The 12,599-nt window shown below is 48.7% G+C and overlaps 3 protein-coding genes across 3 annotated transcripts; 1 reads left to right on the top strand and 2 right to left on the bottom strand.

Annotated features, from left to right (window-relative positions):
• Positions 1 to 65: 65 nt before the first annotated feature.
• On the top strand, positions 66 to 3,162 carry TMEM199 (transmembrane protein 199). The gene is made up of 6 exons (XM_006874212.1): positions 66 to 270; positions 1,064 to 1,137; positions 1,426 to 1,515; positions 1,973 to 2,015; positions 2,656 to 2,768; positions 3,067 to 3,162. Exons 1-6 carry the CDS (start codon positions 66 to 68, stop codon positions 3,160 to 3,162), a joined length of 621 nt encoding a protein of 206 aa, XP_006874274.1.
• A 3,230-nt stretch (positions 3,163 to 6,392) lies between these two features.
• SEBOX (SEBOX homeobox) lies at positions 6,393 to 7,779 on the bottom strand. Its single transcript, XM_006874236.1, is given in 5 exon segments — positions 6,393 to 6,496; positions 6,643 to 6,659; positions 6,850 to 6,882; positions 6,884 to 6,971; positions 7,764 to 7,779. Coding segments are annotated over 5 exon segments (258 nt in total).
• Positions 7,780 to 7,968: 189 nt separating this feature from the next.
• VTN (vitronectin) lies at positions 7,969 to 10,553 on the bottom strand. Its single transcript, XM_006874213.1, has 8 exons — positions 10,490 to 10,553; positions 10,277 to 10,396; positions 9,873 to 10,199; positions 9,656 to 9,795; positions 9,253 to 9,409; positions 8,979 to 9,131; positions 8,268 to 8,606; positions 7,969 to 8,081 (listed from the first exon to the last, which is right to left on the bottom strand). The coding sequence occupies exons 1-8, from the start codon at positions 10,551 to 10,553 to the stop codon at positions 7,969 to 7,971; spliced, it is 1,413 nt and encodes a 470-aa protein (XP_006874275.1).
• Between the last annotated feature and the right edge of the window lie 2,046 nt (positions 10,554 to 12,599).

Here is a 12,599-nt window from a genome sequence, read left to right as displayed (position 1 = left end):
TCCGGCGCACGGCAGACGGAAGTCCCGGTTTGGGGGTGGTCACGTGACCACAGAGTCGCATAGACATGGCGTCTTCTTTGGTGCCTGGCCCAAGGTTGATTAGCGCTTTAGGCCCTGGCGGGGAGCTAGAGGCAGAAAAGCTGCCCCGGAAGCTGCGGGCCGAACTTGAGGCCGCGCTGGAGAAGCAACACCAGAGCGGTGATAGTAGTCCCCGACGCCTGGTTCCCTTCCGTCTGATCAGGGATCTGCACCAGCACCTGAGAAAAAGGGGTGAGCCCCAGCCTCCAGTCCTAGATCGCCTCCTTGTTTCCAAAGTTTCTTGAGATCGTTTTACGTCACTCACTTTCGCCCCCGGAACAATCACCTCACCATCAGAGTCACCTCATAAACTCTACAAGTCCCCTCTGAATTTATCACCTCACAGGATCAGTTTCTTCCCCTCAGGCCGTAGCATAGTGAACTTGTTCCCTTAGGAACTACTGTAGCATAGTGAATTTGTCTTGCTTGGGAATTTGGATTTCTTTTCATCTCAAAAGGAAGAGTGGCCAATTCTTTGTTATTCTCTGATTTTGTGTGTTTGTGTTTAAAGAGGGGATGAAGCAAGCCATGCAGAAATGTCTGGACTGGGAGTAGCATCTGAGCTCTTGTCCTAATTCTGCCACTAACTTCCCTTGGAATAGTCATTTCCATACCGAGGCCTCAGTTTCTTTGTCTGTAAGGGAGGAAGTAGGACAAACTGGTATCTAAGATCTTTAGTCCAGTGTCCTGTGTACTTGACATCACTGTGACCTAAACTATTTAGGGAAGATCTGTGTGGCCATAGAAGTAACCTAAGTCAAAGGCAAATATAAATGACTTACAAATTAGTTATGACAGTCAGAGCACCAGGAGAGGCTGATGTGGAATTGTCCTAGATTCTTCTCAAATAAAAATGATCCTAGAGAAGGATTGATACTGCGTTTTATTTCGGTAGAAAGAATAGCAGGATTAGAGCCTTCTCTGATCTAAATCCCTCAGCCTCAGCTCTCTGGATCACTGTGTTGTGGAAACCTTTTATTCCCAGATTCCACGCTCTATCTTCATGAGCTCCTGGAAGGCAGTGAATTTTATCTCCCAGAAGTTGTGAAGCCTCCCCGGGTATGTAAGAAACTTGTTTGTGAGAATGGGTATGGCTGAATTGAACTTAGTCATGATATTTGATTTTACAAATTAAGTTTTGAATTCAGAACTTTGCCTTTTATGGTCTTGGGAGCTGGGATGGGGGAAAATAGATAATTGTCCTCCATGATTGACAGCTTCCATGAAGGAAGACCTGATACATGGGTTTTCCGACCCTTAGCCCTTTGCCTCTTGAAACCAATGATTATGACATACTTTCTAGCAAGCTGAAAACATAACTTGTCTCATTTTATTTTTCTGCCCCAGAACCCAGAGTTAGTTGCCCGGTTGGAGAAGATTAAGATACAGCTGGCCAATGAGGAATATAAGCGGATCACACGTAATGTCACCTGCCAGGTAAGGGCAGCTCTACACTGGGAAAAGGTACAGAAAGGAAAAAAAAACAACCATGAAACTTAATACTACTCAGAGTTCATAGCCACTCTGTGCTACTTATTTACCAAGTATATGTACAATTCACTCAAATGGTGACTGATTCATAATAGTTATAGAGGTGAGGTTGGAGGAAAGGCAGGCGAATCTTGGAGCCTTTCTTTGACAGGGCTCCCTACTGTCCTTTGGCATGCTCCTTCCCTAGAACAGGAGAAGGGGAGATGGTTACTGGAGCTTATGTCCTTTCTGTGGTCCAGAAAAGAGACAGGTTGGTTCTAGAAAAAAATAATCCATGGAAAAGACACAGCGAATGTGTAAGGGAATAGAGAGAGCTGAGCCAAACTGACAAGTGGCAAATGAGTGTTTAGGGGGCTGCCTGTGTGCTTCCATTTGAAAATCCTTTGCTTTTCCTTTTCAACAGGATTCAAGGCATGGTGGGACTCTCAGTGACCTAGGAAAGCAAGGTGAGGCTTAGGAAACCAGCATGCTAAAACCTCTCCCTGGGATGCATCATGGCACTCCTCCTACCCCAGTGTTCTAGGTTGAAACTTAGTCTGGCTTCTCTAGAGAAGCAAACCCAGTGAAGTGTATCTATAAGTACATAGAGAAAGCTTTATATCAAAGAAATAGATCACATAGTAGTGGAGGCTTGCAAATCTCAATCCATGGGTCAACTGCTGGTTGGAGGTTTCTCCTGACTCATGTGGTTGCAGGGGATGGCAAACCCAAAAATATGCAGGTTGGGCAGCAGGCAGCTAGCTCATAGCCCAAGAACTGGAGGTCAGGATGAAGAGGTGAATACAGTCAAGAGAGAGTGTTTTTCCAGAACAGCCATATATGTTGGGTGCAAGTCACACCCCCAAGAAAACTCCCCTTTCAACTGATTCGGCAGTCACACCAGACCACAAAAAGGAGAATGATTACATAACATCTGCCAAATCACTGAGAATCGGGGCCCTGCCAAGTTGATGCATAACTTTAACCATCACACTTTTCGAGCATGCTCTGAGAGGATCCCAGTTAATGCGGGAGGTAGCCATGAGATCAGAGGGGCCCCTAGAGGACATTGACCTAAAGATTTCTTCTCTGGGCTCCTCCTCAAAGTGAGGTCAGTGAAGGCTCTAGTCATCACCATCTTCAACTTCATTGTCACGGTGGTAGCTGCGTTTGCCTGCGCTTACCTTGGAAGTCAGTATATCTTCACAGAAATGGCCTCGGTGAGTAGGCACTGGGTAGGGCAGGGTACCCCAGAAGGGACTCTTAATGGGAAAGGGAGGGGGTATGCCTTACATAGGTCAGAAATTGAATAAACATTTATGAAATTAACTAAGGAGCATGTATGCTTCCTAACATTCATGGGGGTGGATTATAACCCCAAGAAAAGCCAGATTCTGTCTTCTCCCTCCCAAACTGACGGACTGGGTCAGGGGGTTCTCCATCCTTGATAAAGGTGTTAGGCCAGCAGAGTTGAGTACAAGCCTATATCCCCTAAGTCTGGTCTTCCTTCCTTCCCAGCGGGTGCTGGCTGCATTGATCGTCGCCTCTGTGGTGGGTCTGGCTGAGCTGTATGTCATGGTACGGGCTATGGAAGGCGAGTTGGGAGAGCTGTAACTGGTGTTTCATCGTCAAAGTCTCGAAAAGGTATGGGGAAGCTTTGTGCTCCCAGCTACCTATCACTGACTGTGTCAGCCCATTAGGCTCTTTGTTCTAAACTCCCGTAAATCAGAGGGCTGCTATTCTTATGTGGAGTCTAGCCCCATGAATTTCCAGAGGGAAAAGTGAAAGGGACTCAGGCTACACATCTATAAACTCAAAGAATCTGCTGCTCCATCTGCCTTTTCCAGTCCATTCTGAGCACTGCCAAGGTGGGATCCAGGCCTTCCCAGAAGTAGGCCATACTGCCTTGAACTTGCCCAAGTGCACAAATCTGTTGTCTTCCTTTGTACATGTGCCATGATATAGACGTGGAATACAGATCAAAAGGTCCCAAGAAAACAGAATCTTCTTTCTCCGGTTTGTGCTGAAAGAGGGACTGACCGGAGGACACTGAACAAGAGAAAGAGCAGTTGGTATAGGTTGTGAGACTGGAATCAAGGCAGCTACCTTTCAGGATTGTCACGTTGATCTTCATTCTCTTTCTCTTCCTTCTGCTTGCCTGTGTCTGATTTCCTACCATTCACCAACATTCCTTCCCATTATCCTTTGTTCTGCCTCCAAAATTGAAAAAAACAATCCAAATGGCAAAACTGTTTTTGTCTGTTTAAGTTGCAAAATTTTTTGTGTTTGTGTGTGGGGTGGGGAGATTGTCTCAACTAATAAAGAGAGCTGTTATCTGTAGACATGGACTATTTTCAGATTTCACTACATATGTGACTCTGAGTATACATACTGTTATATATAAGTCTAATGTAGGATATCTTATGTGGGTTCTTAAACATGTTTTGGTGAATATAAAAAATTCCAAGAAATGTTCACAGTTGACTGTGACCTGGTTGCCTTTGTTCTTCACAAAGAAGTTATTTGGGCTCCTTTTCCAGAAGAAAAGAAAAGGCTGAGAGACATAAAATGACTGGTTTGTGGTCCTTCATCTGATAGACTCCTAGGTTGTCCTGAAGTCTCTGTAACGTTGTACTTGTAAGAACTTAACGTTAGTTTTGTAATGACAGAATCTGTAAAAGGCACTTAAAAGGTTATTAGTATTAGTTATCTGTCCAATAAATATTTATTGTACCCAGTGTTTTCTTATTTCAAATCCTACAGCAAATGGCACAAAGATCTTCAGAGCCCCACTCCCAGTGCTTGTAAGTTGCCATCGAGTTAGCTCTCACGCATGCTGACTTTGTACACAGAACAAAGCCTTGCCCAGTCCTGTGGCAGCGTTGTGATCATTGGTATGTTGAGTCTACTGCTGCTGCCACTTTGTATTTTGAGTGCCTCCCAACCTGATGTGATCCATAGCATTTTATTAACTAATTTTCAGAAGCAGATCACCAGGCCTTTCTTTCTTGTCTGTCTTTGTCTGGAAACTGCTGAAAGCTCTCCACCATGAGTGACCCTGCTGGTATGTAAAGTAACAGTGATATAGCCCTCAGCATCACAGCAACACACAAGCCTCCACAGTCCTAATGGTATACCTTATCTGTTTGTTCACAGTATGAACTCCTGTGGTCTTTGCTCCCCCACCCCACCCCACCCCAAACACTTTTTCAGTTATGCACCCAGTAGGTCACTAGACATTTACTCTATAGTGCTTGCCAGTTTCTTCTTGATACATAGTAAGTTGGAGCCTTCAGAGCAGTACTATACCTAAAAGGAAGGCAAAGTTTATTCCCTTCTATTCCATTATAGATGGCGCTCAGGTAGCATAGTAGTTACAAATTGGGTTGCTAACCTCAGGGTCAGCAGTTTGAAACTACCAGCTGTTCAGTGGGAGAAAGATGAGGCTTTCTGCTCCTGTAAAGATTTACAGCCTCGTAAACCCTGTACAGGGTCGCTATGAGTCAGAACCAACTCCAGGGCACATAACATTCCACTATAGGAGTCCTGGTGTGGCGCTGTGGGATAAGCAGTGGACCGCAAGGTTGGATGGTTCAAAATTACCAGCCACTCCTCAAATCCTATGCAGCATCATTATGAGTCAAAACCAACTCAGTGGCACTTAACAAAAATTCCACATAGATCACTTTGTTGAGAAATCTTAGGGTTTCTATAGGTTAAAGAGATGTCAGCTGTGAGAAGAAAATTGAGGCAGCGTATTAGAGTTTCAAGTAACCTGCAGTGGTTTCAACTGAGTTAAACATTCAAGGTTTGTGAGATTCATGACTGCTTACCTGGACCTGCACAGTGTGGTTTTACATTCCTCCAATGTCCTGGGTTTCCCTTGGAAGAAATCTTAGAGAGCAGACCTCATATCTTTGAGGGCAGGACTACTTGTGGCTGTAGCTCTGCGTGACCTACAAGCCAGCAGCACTGAGCACCCCCTGAGGTCTCTACAGCTAGGCACTGTGCTAGCTTCTGGGGACAGAGGGAGAAAAGCTCTAGCCCCTGCTTAATGAGGAGGAAAAGGCTATGGTGCTAGAGACCTTCTCTGCAAAGACTGAGTTTGAACTGGGATCTCATTGTTCCCATCACGGAGAAAGGTGCTCTGTCTTCTCAGCCACCCTGCCTCACTACACCGTAGTTTCTCCCAGGGAGAGGACCAGCCCACTTTCTCCTGGCGTGCTGTACAGAAAGGAAACTAATGTTAAGATTGTGTGCTCCACACCCTGTGAACACTGTACTTACACCATCTCGTTCCACAAACGGAGAGGAGACAAGTATTAACATCCTTGTTTTTCAAGCTTGTTTGAGAGACTTGCCAGGCTTACATAGCAGAGCCGCTCTAGAGTGGAGGCAGCTGCAGTGCTGGGGAACCAGAGGGATTGAGAACAGATGTATTAGCAGACGCTCCCATTGCCCCAGGATCTGTCAGCCAGAGCCCCAAGCCCACCAAGTAACTTGCCTTCTAAGCCCAGCAGAAGGTCTCCACCTAGGATCTGTGTGGAACTCAGTCCTATTTAGTGATTAGGTGATAGAGATCAATCTCTAAAGCAAAAGGCTCCCCTCGCCATTTATTTGCATCACACAACAATCCAGATTAAGATTTGGGGTTTTATTTGGAGATTAGTTGGTCTTACAGATGACCGTGATACCAGAACCCATCTCTGCTGCACCCACCCCCACCCCACATCTGTGGTAGTCTCCACCTGTTAAAGGAAGGAGAAGGGGATCTACTTTTCTCAGTCCTGGAAGGGGTGGCCTAAAGTGGGCTAGAGAAGTTAGAGGGGTCTTGCAAGCCCAGATTAGAAGTGGTCCAGGTTGGTGACAACAGCCGAGGCCTAGATGAGGTCAGACAGGCTGCCCAGTGAGGTCTGGGTTGTTGCATGCTCTGAAGACATGTGGGCCCCTGAAGCACCAGTCAGTCATTCTGGCTCAGTCTGTGGGGCTCTCAGGGCTGCTGGAGGTTGTGTGGGAGAAGAGAATGAGAATTCAGGGGCAGGCTCACTCGGTTTTAGGCCTTTTCGGCTCCTGTTTTTTATTCTCTTGGCCCACTGGTTCTGGAACGACACCTGGCAGGGAAGAAGAGGGAGTCTATTCTGAGTCCAGCATTCACTCTCCCAACAACAGAAGGAGTATAACTTAGAGGCCATATATTCAAAGAGAAGGGTCCAGGGTTAAACTCAAAAGCTGGATGTGCAAGTGGGTACCCCTGGCCTGAGATGAGGTCACAGTTGCCCTGGATCTTGGCCTTAGGGAGACAGGTAATCAGAAGAACTGATGTCAGGATAAGGCAGCTGCAAGCTCACCCTCCAGCTCCAGCAACTGCCCTCTGCTAAAGGTGGTCCTCTTCTTCTGGTGGCGATCCAGTCCCTGGGCACGACCTGGGGGCCAGTGGCAGTCAAGCCAGGCAGTCACCTCCCTGCATTAGCCTTATGCTTCCTCAGGTGCAATGGGTGGTTTTTAAGTAAGGTTTATGTTTTTACAATGCTCTTTTCCCTCCAAGTCCCCCAGGCCACCTTTCTAAGAGAAGGGCTACATTTGAAGTTCACTTCCTCAATTTATAAGCCTCAATACTGCCCCACTCCACCCCCTTGGGTTGTAAACCCCTCCCTCAGAGGCGTGGCAAGATAAAAACCTGAACTGAGGTGTATGGTGTGGGCACAGTCCTGGCATGGCTCACTGGCTCTTCTTCTTTTACTAGCTCCGTCGCCAGACAGAGTTGGTGACCGGAGGGGAAGTTTGTTGAGGGATGGAAAGGAGGGGCAGGGGCTTCAGGGTCTGCTGAAGGCAGGATGGAGGCTGAAGGCTTCCACAGGGAGGAGACTGTCTGGCTTCTTTCCTCTAACCTTACTGTCTCGCCATCCAAGACTCAAGACAGACATCAAAGAACAAAAGGGATGGGTTTGAGGGAGAACAGTGACTAGGAGCTCAGGAGTCTTAGCTTTCTGGATTCCAGGTTCAGGAAAAGCCAAAAACAAAAACCAGAACTCCTGCCTCTTCTCTCTTCTTCAAGACCCTAGTCAACTTGCAGGGGGCAAACAAACACCCAGGGCTGGGAGCGGCAGCCTGAACTTCTGGCCATCACAAGAGGTGTTCAAGTATCTGCCGAGTTTCTGGTGTTGCTGCTTAGCACAGGAGAAGGGCTGGCTCTCAGAGAATCCTCCCCAGCTCACCACTTCTTGGGTTCATGAGCTGGCCTGAGCTAGCATGGGCTGGACACATAGAAAGGCCCCCAGCCCACCATGACAACTCAGCTTCCCTTCCCTTACCAGACTGCCCACCCCAGTCAGGACAGCAGTCTGAAACTCAGGATCAAGGAAGCTTTATTGAAGCGGGAGGAGAGTACTATGGAGGGCTTAGCTATGTAGACTGGGGCTCCTATGAGCGACCAGGAACTGGGCAGCCCAGCCAGTATTGGGCGATGGAGCGTGGGTAGGGAGGGTTGACGGTGTCCACTTTCTGCGTGCGAAGGTTGACTCTGTAGTATTTGTCTGGAAGAGAGGATGTGAGAAGGTGTGTGAGACCTTGTCAAGCCCGCTCCTGCCAGGAGAGAGAAGACCCAGGTGTCTCCTGGAAGGATAAGTGAAGAGACATGGCGTAGTCAAAGACTTGGGGCCTGGCTTTCTGGGGTCACGCTCAGGGGCTAGACCAGCTACAGGAATGGCAGGGGCTCCCACCTCCCGAGAAGAAGTAGACGCTCTGGATGGGCTCGCAGGAGGCAGGCACCAGCCAGTCCAGGTCGTAATCATAGTGCATTCCTAGCCCAGTCTCCTCACTGGAGAACCAAGACAGCCAAGGTGACCGGGATAGCCGGCGTGACTTGTGGCCTCGACTACGACCACCACGAGACCTAGACCGGTAGCGTTTGCGGTTGCGATGTGTAGACTTTAGCTTTTTGGTCCCAGAAGAGCGAGGGGCGAAGCCTGAGATGTAGATGCGACCAGCCATGGCGGCATCCACATTCCCTGGCACCCCAGGCCAGTCGGAACTGATGAAGCCGGGTTTGCTGGCACCACCTGTGACAGGGAAGGAGTTAATAGAGGCCGGGGAGCTGAGCTGTGCCTTATCTGCTAGTGGCCGAGCCCAGCACCCAGGCCTCCAACTTTTAGTCCATGGCCTTTCCCCAGCCTCCTTCCATCATTTCCCTACGTGTCTGCCTCTTCCCACTCTCCAGACCTTCCTAGTAGCACGCTAACTTCTGTTGGCTGTGTCCATAACTGCTAGACAAAGTTCAAAGTTTGGGGTCCAGATTGAGCCAAGTCACTCCCCAAAGGTCAACAGAAGCAAAGTCTGGGCTGAACAAACAGCTCTTGATCAATAGCTCCACAACCACAGCCCCCTTGGCCCAACACTTCCCTACCCAGGGGACCCAAATTCTCCTGAGGTACCAAACGATCTGCCCCAGAAGAGAAGCTCAAAGATGTTCTCCCAGCTCTCCCGATACATTTGGGCAAAGTGCTCAAACACAAGCGACGTAGAGCTGCTGTCACACTCCTTCTGGCTGGGCTGCTGCTGGAACTCGTACTCCCAGTACTGTCTCCCTGGGAAGCAGGGAGGGTGGCATGAGTGGGACTGGAACTCCTGACAGAACCTCAGCGAAGTGCAGAGGAAACCCAAGTTTACTCCATTGCCTGATCATTTCCCCACCCTCTCCCTGAGTACCCTTGAAGAAGTAGGCCCGCTCCCGGCCACTGTAGCTATGGGCAGGGAGGGCGAAGGCTGCGTCCAAGTTGTCTGGGATGCCCATGAAGCCTTCAGAGATGTTGCGAGGGTAGTCAGGGTCCAGAACACCATCCTCAAAGCGCCAGTACTGGCTACCCTAAGGGGTAGTGAAGGTGGAGAAGGATGAGGAGGCAGCTGGCTAGACAGCTATCCCCAACTCTAGGCTTGCTGACCAGAACCAAGAACCCCAGACTGTCCTGTCTATCCTCACAGAGCCCCAGCCAGTTACCCACAGGACCCGGAATCCAACCAGCATTCCTGCCTACCCTGGCCCTGGACACAATAGTTCTGGACCCTTCCCTAGAAGTCCTCTACCCTGATCTCACAGGCTCTAGTCTGGCACCTTGAAGAAATAGGTCTTCCCCTGACAGTTGATGCGAGTGAAGGCAGCATCAATGGGACCCTCAATGCCCCAGACGTCTTGGATGAGCTTGGGGTAGCCAGGCCTCACTGCATTTTCATCAAGCTCATAGCAGTACTGCCCTGGAGGTGGGGAGGCTCTGTGAGAGGGGACACTCCTGGAGCACACCCCTACCCCCAAGAACTGCCCTCAAAATCACCTCGGAAGGCAAAGAGGGAACCATTCTTGAGGTCTGTGAAGGCATCAAAAGGCATCTCACTGCAGAGCTCCTCCGTTGCTGGGGACTCAGAGATCTCTGGGTTGCTGGTCCATCTCTCTAAAGTCACTGCCTCAGGACTTGAGGTCCCTTCCTCCGGCTTTAGAAACGCCTGCTCAGATTCAAGACCCTCTGTGTAATCGAGCAGCCCAGGGCTCTGAGTGGGGCTCTCAGGTTGTATGTGGACACTGGTGTTGTCTTTGGTCACCTCATGGTACTCATAGATTCCATAGTCATCTTCTGGCTGAGTAAATACGTCCCCCCGAGTCACTGCAGACAGAGACGGTAGTATGAGTCTCCAGCTGCAGGGGCAACTCCATGCCCACCCACCTTGCCTCTAGACGCACCTTGGGGCTTGCACTCAGCCATGTAGTCAGCACAGCAGCTTTGATAGTAAGAGCAGAGCTCGTCACACTGACACTTCCTGTTCTCGTTGAAGCCCTCAGTGCAGCGGTCCTTGCAGGACTCTGTGAGAACGGGGTGTCAGTTGGCAAGGCCAAGCCCAGGTTACCCTTGCCCACCCCACATTGACCCAGATGGTCATGATCATCCTCCTGCACCTTGGTCAGCCAGAACAGCCCATGACAGCAGGGCCAGTATCAGAAGGGGTCTGGGGGGTGCCATGGCAGGGCCTCCAGCCACAGGCCTGGGAAGCTGGTCTCTGAGCTCCCTGAAGTCTCAGCTTTGATTCAGGAAGAAGGGAATGAGAGGAGGAATCTGGGAGGGAGGGGAAGAGGGAGGGACTGACCAAAGGGCTGCCCTCTCTGCCATTCTGTTTGCTCAACCTCCAGCCCCCAGTAACCTGCCCAGAATCCCTAGGTTGCTGCAAAGTGTCACATTCCCGGAACTCAGGGCCCGAGAGAGCTGGGAAATGAGATTCTTGCCAAGCTCAGGGTCATTTCAGGAGGGTGACTAGCACAGGGGATCTGGATGTCAGAAAGAAGATCCACACTTATTATGACCTTAGTCAAATTGCTTTGCCTCTCTGAGCTTTGGTTTTCTTTTCAGTAAAATGGAACTAATCATACTTGCTTCATGAGGTATTGGGAAAGCACAGGAACTAGAGCAGACAGTGTCTAATGTCTGGGTTAGCCCCACATTCTCTCTCTGTAAATGGTTATTGATCCATGATTTGTTTGATCATGTGCATCCCTAGGTGGGTGGCTCACCTTTTTTTTTTTTTTTTGTATATTTAGTATATTTAGGGCAGTGGAAGGAGAGATGGTAAGCACTCTAGGGAATTTCTTTCTGTTGTTTTAATCACAAAAGAACCAAGTTTCATTTCTTGGATGCATTGATTTTCCCAAGCTGGTCTTCACAGAGCAGGGCACTGAGTGAATAATGTGGACAGGATTTGATTCCGAGTCTTCCGTGAATTCACCAATCCCGGGCTGGCCATTGCATGTTCCCAGGCTCAGTCTCCCCATCTGTAAAGAGTGGGAGTGGCCTAGTCCATCACATTTTTATATTCTCATGAGAAGTATAATCCCCAGAAGATGCCCACCGGCATAGGATGCCAGCTTCTAGCTGACTTTTTCTGTTCTGTAATTAGAGAGGAGTGTGACTTTGGGCAATGTCTTCTCTATGAGTTTCAGTTGCTTCAGCTGTAAAATGGGAACATTAACCCTGCCCCACAGAGATGTCATGAGTCTTAATAGGTATGTTGTTGTTGTGAAATGCTGTCAAGTCGATTCTGATCCATAGCGATCCTGTATAGGGTTTCCGAGGAGCAGCTGGTGAGCTTAAACCTCCAACCTTGTAGTTCAAATGGCTTTGCAGTCTGGTGCATTAATCCACAGCGCCACACTAGAACGGCCTTGAGAGTTGTACAGAGTCATTATTATGATTGCTGTAGCCACTAATAGGAGGTAATGGGTGACAAAAAAGTGCTTGACTACCAACTGAAAGGTTAGCGATTCAAATCCACCTAGAGGTGCCTCAGGAAAAACCTGGAAGTCTGATTCCAAAAAATCAAAGTCTTGAAGACCCAATTCAGAAACACATGGGGTCTCCATAAGTCAGATTCCACTCAAGGCAACTGGGTTGATTTTCAAACCACTAGTAAGGGAAAGGAGTCCTGGTGTGACGCTGTGGATTAATGCGCTGGACTGCAAGGTCATTTGCACAGCAAGGTTCATGGTTCAAACTCACCAGCCGATCCTTGGGAAACCTATACAAGGTCATTATGAGTGGGAACCAACTCCATGGCACTTAACAATAACAACAAAGTAAGGGAAGGGGAGTGTGATGGCTGTGCAGGATAAACACTGAGTAGTTGAGCCCTCCAGCCACTCCTTGCTCCATGAAGACTTATAGCCTCTGACGTAACAAGAAGTAAGGGAAGAGGTACCGAGGTGTTTTGGTTTTGCAACTGGCTGCTAACCTAAAGGTTGTCAGTTTAAACCCACCGGGCACCTCCACAGAATAAAGGCATGGCAAACTGCTTCCTTAAAGATTACCCCCAAACCCCAAACCCATTGTTACTGTGTAATCTATTTGGACCCACGTGTTACAGAGTTGAATTGCTCCATAGGGTTTCCTTGGGTGCCCTGGTAGCACATTGGTCAGCTACTAACCAAATGATTGGCAGTTCAAACTCACCAATCACCGCACTAGAGAAAGATGCAGCAGTCTGTTTTTGTAAAGACGTACAGCATTCGAAACGCTATA

This window comes from Chrysochloris asiatica, unplaced genomic scaffold (genome assembly GCF_000296735.1).
Source record: "Chrysochloris asiatica unplaced genomic scaffold, ChrAsi1.0 scaffold00266, whole genome shotgun sequence".
In the NCBI taxonomy this organism is placed as follows: Eukaryota; Metazoa; Chordata; class Mammalia; order Afrosoricida; family Chrysochloridae; genus Chrysochloris; species Chrysochloris asiatica.
Note: the sequence above shows the minus strand (reverse complement) of the source record. Positions and strands in the feature narration are given on the sequence as shown.